General features: G+C 41.0%; 1 protein-coding gene across 1 annotated transcript; it reads left to right on the forward strand.

Moving 5' to 3' along the window:
* The first annotated feature begins 6,185 nt into the window (after positions 1 to 6,185).
* Positions 6,186 to 6,950, forward strand: LOC123314043 (craniofacial development protein 2-like). Its single transcript, XM_044899155.1, has one exon. The coding sequence runs from the start codon at positions 6,186 to 6,188 to the stop codon at positions 6,948 to 6,950; it is 765 nt and encodes a 254-aa protein (XP_044755090.1).
* Positions 6,951 to 7,151: the final 201 nt, after the last annotated feature.

The raw sequence follows: 7,151 nt of genomic DNA on the forward strand, positions 1-7,151 counted from the left end.
AAACTACAAGAGACCGAAAAGTTTAGAATAAGAACAAAGCTTCTTTTTACATTTTTTCAAATTAACAGTTGCTCACCAAAAAAAAAAAATCTGCAGAAGAACAGGTGGCAGTGTTCCAGAAAAAATATCACCCTGTAGATCTTCTATCGAAATTGCCATGTCAAGTGGTAAGAACTCTAAAATGTAATATCTATGCCAAATTTCAGTTGAATATCTTGTGCAGTGTAGATACTATGAGAAAAAAACTCTGTATCTCGAAAACGAAACGTTTGCGACCCCATGTTTATGGGACTTTTTTTTCTTAAACTCACTTAAGGAATCTCCCCTTTTCGTTTGTACGTTCAATTTAGGAACAACCTGTATAATAATTCAAATTCATATCAGGATATCCCTTTGATCGATGGTTGCTATGGCACTTAAGCCATATTTTGGCGATTAAGCGTCTTAATCGATGTCTTGAAGCGTCTTTCAGCGTGACGTCATCAATTTTGTTGTCGCAAAAATAGAATCTCGCTGATGGTTGAGTCATCTGTCGTTGTCATTAGACAGCGAATCGAATTGTGAATTTTTCAATTTCTGCTCTTTGGCTATTTATTTATGCTAAATGATAATGCAGAAAGTGCATTATTGGCAGTAAAAGCACTCTTCCCTAGTAGGAATTCAAATCAAATTCGATATAAACAACATATTCTCCCTTCTTCTTTATAATACCTCTGTGACGTGGCAGATTCTGCCCCGCCACGAAAAGGAAATTTCTTCACCTATACTTGCATAATAAGACCTATCAACCGAAATATTTTCGAAGAAAACCGTTATGTTATCATAGGGGGTCTTTACCGATTTATATTATGCCATTGTTTTTCACCGACCAGTCCTAGTAATCCTAGTAGTAGCCGAAACCGTATATGTCTTTTGTTTTCAGAATTCATATATTTTAGAATTCTTTGCGTTCAACAGAACTTTTTCTGACTCGAGAGAGGTCTTTAAACTTGTTCAGTTTTTCCTTCTCTTCAATTTTTTCTGTCTCTTTCGGAGCCGGCTGATTGACCGAACAATTTGAGTGCATCCAATCAAGGCCGTGCCCAGGGGGGGGGTCCGGGGGTCCGGACCCCCCCCGAAATAAAATGAATCAACACTAGAAAAAATCGAAAAACATTCAAAAAATCAAAGCACGGGACATAAAAATCCCCTACGATGTTCCTCGTTCGTCGCAGGCTTAAGGCGCGTACTCACTGGCGAGCAGCAACAGCATAAGAGGCCATGAAAATCCCATAAAATTCAACGACGTTGCATGTTGCACCAGTGTGTACGTCTCGTTCTTCGTTGTGAAGCATGGTTGTTCTTTCCTTTGAGCTTGGCAAAGACCGACAAGTCTCGGATCACTTTGAAGTATGCGACGCACGAGGAACCTCGTAAAATTTTGTGCGATTTTTAGGGTCGGTACTGTTGCTGCTCACCCAGTGAGTACGCGCCTTTAGAAGCGATCGGAAACTTGTTGGTCTTTGCCGCGCTCAAAGGAAAGAAAAACCGTGCTTCTCAAAGGAGGACGGGACGTTCTCACTGGTACAACATGAACGTCGAAAAATTTTATGGGATTTTTATGGCAGTTGCTGTTGCTGCTCCCTAGTGAGTACGTCAAGAACTGGCTTTGAGAGGAACAAATGATTCTGGCCCTGTTTCTGTGACTGAAGAGGAGCCAGTCACAAATGACGACAATTTCAGAGCCATCTCAAGAATGAGGATGAAATGTGGTGATACAAAATTGCGAAAACACACCGGAAACATTGCTCTGAACGCGACATATATGAGCGCTAAGGTCCAAAATGATCTGATATCAATTTGTGGGGAAATAATTCAGAAGGAAATTGTGAAATATTTAAATGAAGCGAAGGTGTTTTCAGTTTTAGTAGACGAAACTGCTGATATTTCCGGACACGAACAACTTTCACTATGTGTTAGATACACAAAAAAGGTGGAAACTTGTTATGTGGTGAAAGAAGATTTTCTCGGATTTGTGAAGGTCGATAATACAACTGCACAACCATTGGCTGACACGATCGTAGCGTCCCTGAAAAACCTTGACATTGACTGCAACAATATGGTGGGACAGGGATACGATGGTGCAGCTGTGATGAAAGGTGCTTTTAATGGCGTTCAAGCAATAATACGGAAATCATATCCCCGAGCTCTGTTTGTCCATTGCAGCTCTCATTCGTTAAACTTGGCCCTTTGTCATTCATGTAGTGTACCTGCTATAAGAAATTGTATAGGAACTGTGAAAGCAATCGGAAATTTTTTGAAAGCATCTCCAAAGCGAACAAGCACCCTTCAGGCAAGTATTAGGGCCAACTTTCCTGATGCAACATGGCAGAAATTAACACCAATGTGTGATACGCGGTGGGTGGAAAATCACAACGGCTTGTTAAAATTTAAACAAATTTTTAAATCTATTATTGAGACTTTAGAACAATTCAGCACAGACCCGGATATGGAGACCTCAACCAAAGCTTCTTCTTTCCTGAGATCTGCTCTTGCCAGCGAATTCGTGGTATCACTCTGTTTTTTGGCGAGGATATTCGCAGCAACATTAACAGTATGCAAAGTCCTGCAGTCACCTCTTTGTGACTTAATAACAGCTGTCGACCATATCGAGAACATAATATCGCACTTTCAAAATATTCGATCCAATATTGAAAAAGAATTTTCAAATTCATTTACAGAAGCAAAGGATTTATTGGCAGATGTCAATGAAGAGATCAGGCTTCCACGGTTGACATCAGTACACGCTAATCCAAAAACTAATGACCCCGAACAGTATTACCGCAAAACTGTTGCAATACCCCTATTAGAAGACTTAACTCAAAATAAGATTTACTGACCACAAGAAAGTGATTGCTGCTTTGTATACTCTTATACCAACAGTCTGTTCCGAGAAGAAAACGCCATTCCCAAGAGAGGATCTAGTGATGTACGAGGATCTGGTGGAACTAGACGAGGCACAAGGCGAATTTCAACTATGGAAATTGTTTTGGCAGGGCAAAAGCCCTTCGGACCGGCCTTCTTGCGCCATTGAGGCTGTCGGAGAGTGCAACAGGCAATTGTATCCCAATATTTTTATGTTAAGCGGCTTATAGACGAGCAACCTAGTTGACAACTTGGTTGTCAACACGCCGTGTTGACAACCAAGTTGAACGTCTGGTGGCCGGTTGGTGGTTGATATTCCTTCAACCTCGTATGGTTTACTAGCTCGTTGACAACATAGTTGTCAACTAAGTTGCTCGTCTGTGGGCCGCTTTATTGAACATCTTGTCGACTCTACCAGTAACCACGTGCACCCCGGAAAGGTCATTTTCCACACTTAGGCGCCTAAAAACCTATCTACGGAATTCTTGTGGGCAAGAGAGGCTAACCGGGTTGGCTCTAATGGCAATTCACAGAGATATCATCATCCCAACTAAAGATGTTATAACAGAATTTGCCCATAAGAAGTCTAGAAGGCTTGGTTTTGTATTATGAATTCACGGAACTGATAAATTGAGGTTTTTAGTTTTGAAAACAAATATAGGTATGTTAGTACAGTTTTTTCAGTGAGGGGAATTTCCCGTGCCAATGTGATGTTAATAAATTAAATTTGAATTAGCACGTCTTTATTATTGAGACCCCCCCCGAATCAAAAATCTGGGCACGGCCTTGCATCCAATGGGGAAATTAGTTACCCATTGTGTGGCAAGTTTTTAGAGGAGAGGGGACGTACTTCTTCGACGCCCGGCGCTGCAGGTCAAGAGCGAGGGAGTGGAGATCGAGCTGCCGAGAAAAGTGAGTAAGGTGTTACTGCCGTGAGTTGGAAATTACGTCAAGAAGTTTGAAAGTTTAAGGCAAGTCACTTGTAGCATTATTATTCCTTACGTAGTGCATATCTGAGGGCTATTTTCCGCTTTCTTGAGTCCGTTGGACTGGCTGAAAATACTTACCTACCGTTTGAACTCGATCTAGTGATCGTAGACCGTGTAGAGTGCCGATTTCCGCGTCCGTTATTCGACCGCCGTTGGGTCCCAGGAGGACTTGGTGTTTCTACCGATTTTTGGTGATTATTTGGTTAATATTGCCGACTTCCGACCGATCAGGTTACAGGTTGACAGCTTCTGCCAGGCGGTGGCAACTCATTCAGATAATTTTGGACCATAAGTTGCAAGCGTAAGCTGTTAGAGCGCTAGTGTCGCTTTCCTTCGCAACACAGAAATACCGGTTGTCTCTGGAAATACCCAATTGGCAACCACGCAATCGTCAAATCCTGAACCATAAAACTCGAAATGTAAACAAACTTTGACGTTAGTCAGTACTCTTTTCGAGATTGTACGGCCTAACAGAGTTTTTCTAGTAAATCAAGATATTTATCGGACGTGAATTGACTGATTTAGTTTCGTAAAGAAAGATAAACATTCTTTGGAAATACTACATTTAAAAGGGATGAATTGTGGAATAAAATCGAGCGATGATATTGGTGATCCACTATACCTAGACGCAAATTCCTAATATTTCACAGATTCTTACTTGAAGTAAACCTGGGTAATAATATTGAGGTAGCATATACAAACTTTGTGAAGGAGGTAGAAGCTAAACATCTTGATAAGTGAAGCGTTTATGTGGAAGTTTTAAAGTTTCTATTTAAAATATTTCAATTCCATGATATGATGTAGGTATTCGTCATACTGAAATCTCAAGAGACATAAATATGATTCAGCTCATGGAACAAGTTCTACAGATGAGAAAAAGCATTCATTTGGAAGTATGAAAATTATGAAATTGTATTTCTAAATCGTCAATTGAACTTAGCAGAAAACTCTCGCAAAGAAAAATCGTTCAACCTAACTCCTGCCAGTTGAAAGCACTGGTATAAATACCTTTTCCAATATTTTTTCGGAATCAATATTTCTATTCAGAAACCCAGACAATAATCCCAATATAACTTCTCCAAATAATAATTATAATACTTTATGGACAACGTGAGATAAGAGAAAACATAAGAAACAAAACTTGTTTTGACTTGCAATACTAGCATTAGCCATTTTTTCACCCCTGCTAAATAACTCGAGGTGCTGTTTCAAATTGACGGGCACGCATTGAAGGATGGCCGAATTAGAGAAATAATGAAAAATTCGAGAAAAATTTTAAGTTGAATAGGGAGAATAAAAGAAGAAAAACCTTCCTGTTCATAATTCCATAACTTTTTCTGAGTACCATCAGGAAAAGAAATACAAGAAATCATAAAAGGTTCTTTTCATCCTTTATTTCCCTATAAAACTCAAAATTTTTCTCGAATTTTTCATTATTTCTCTGATTCGGCGCTCTTTCAATGCGTCTTTGTCGATTTGAATCTCCCGCCTGCTGCTAGTAAGGTCCGGTCGGGAGGAAGCGGAAGCCGCACGGGCAAAAAGAACGTAGTTTCACAATACGCTGTTGCAGCGCTAGTGTCGCAGACAAAAAACACGGTCAAGAAGATTAGCACATGAGTTACCATTCTCTTGATGTTTATGTTCTGTGGCTTCTGCCGACCTGCTGTCTGACTGGCAGCCATTTTGAGGGTCACAGAGAGAGAGAAGGAGAGACAGAGACAGCACTGAAATTCGACTGAGACCAGCCACTGTACCGATTTCCGCCGACAGAGGGAGTGACTTGCCAGGATCTCAAAAGAACAAAATTACCGTATATTTCTACCGTACTCCTCTGGAGTGACCGTACAAAATTTAACCGTATTTACCCTCTATTTCAACCGTATTTTCCTGGAGAGACCGTATTTCATCAGCTGCCCCCACACCGACCAGGCCGCCGGTTGACATCAACATTTGTTATTACTTGTACATTTCTGTATATAATTAAGTCCAATAGGAATAAAGGCCCGTGTGGGGTTGCTAGTCCCCCATCGGGCGCCTCCCCAGGTGGCGGATAGGGGAATGCCTCCCAGATATGGGTGGTACCGGGGAAATGAAATACCCGGGGCGGACCAAAACTAGCACTGAGTAGCGGCAGCTGGTTAGCTCAGAACTGATTACAAGCATCACTGATATTCAGAGAAAGGTTGTGAATCAGACAACAAACGGCATAGTGGTAACCACGAAAAGGCGTTTGTACAGCGATGGAGAAAGCAAGGGGAAACTACTCCATTACTTTTCCCTAGTTTAATCACAATGTCAGCATCAAACAAAGAGAATAATATTACTGATCATGGATCACGGAAGCCAAGATCCGGCAGGGGAGGAACAGCACGACAGGAACGGAGGGCCTCCCAGGTCGTCATCCAGCGAAATCCCTGCGATTTGCTAACAAGAAAAGACGAAGTCACGTTGAAACTAAAGGATAGCAAGAAAGTTGGTACATGGAATGTCCGAAGTTTATTCCAAGCCGGCAAAGTGGACAGTGTTATTAACGAGATGCAAAGACTAGTTGTCGATATCCTTGGGTGCAGCGAAGTAAGATGGCCCAACTATGGACAATGTAGAATAAATGACCACACAGTGTACTACTCCGGAGATACATCGACTGGAAATAAGAACGGAGTGGCTATAATAGTAAACAGAGAAGTTGAGAGATGCGTACTCGGCTTTATAGGAATTTCAGATAGAGTGGCAATACTCAAAGTTAATGCCAAACCATTCAACATGAACATCATTCAAACCTATGCTCCAACCTCGGAAAGTTCAGAACAGGAACTCTATGAACAACTCAAAATGGCCCTAAATCATACCAAAAAACAAGAACTGAATATCATAATGGGGGATTTCAATGCCAAAATAGGCAAAGGGACTGTAGACACGACAGTGGGCCAGTTTGGACTGGGAACTCGAAATGATAGAGGAGATCGCCTTATTCAGTTCTGCCAGGAAGTTGACAGTGCAGTAATGAATACACCAATTACCACCTCGAAGACTTTATACCTGGAGATCTCCAGCTGATCGTCCGCAAAAAGTCATCAGAAATCAAATTGACTATATTATCATAAATAAAAGGTATCAAAACTCTGTGAAAACCACAAAAACTTATCCAGGAGTGGATGTTGCGTCAGATCACAATCTGTTGTTGAGCAGGATAAAGTTAAAGCTGAAAAAAGTTCAAAAAAAAAAACATAAAAAACGACCAGATATCCAGAAACTGAA

Source organism: Coccinella septempunctata, chromosome 5 (genome assembly GCF_907165205.1).
Source record: "Coccinella septempunctata chromosome 5, icCocSept1.1, whole genome shotgun sequence".
In the NCBI taxonomy this organism is placed as follows: Eukaryota; Metazoa; Arthropoda; class Insecta; order Coleoptera; family Coccinellidae; genus Coccinella; species Coccinella septempunctata.

Excerpts from the sequence above, each read along its gene's own strand:
- LOC123314043 (XM_044899155.1), top strand. The coding sequence starts at position 6,186 with ATGTCAGCATCAAACAAAGAGAATAATATTACTGATCATGGATCACGG.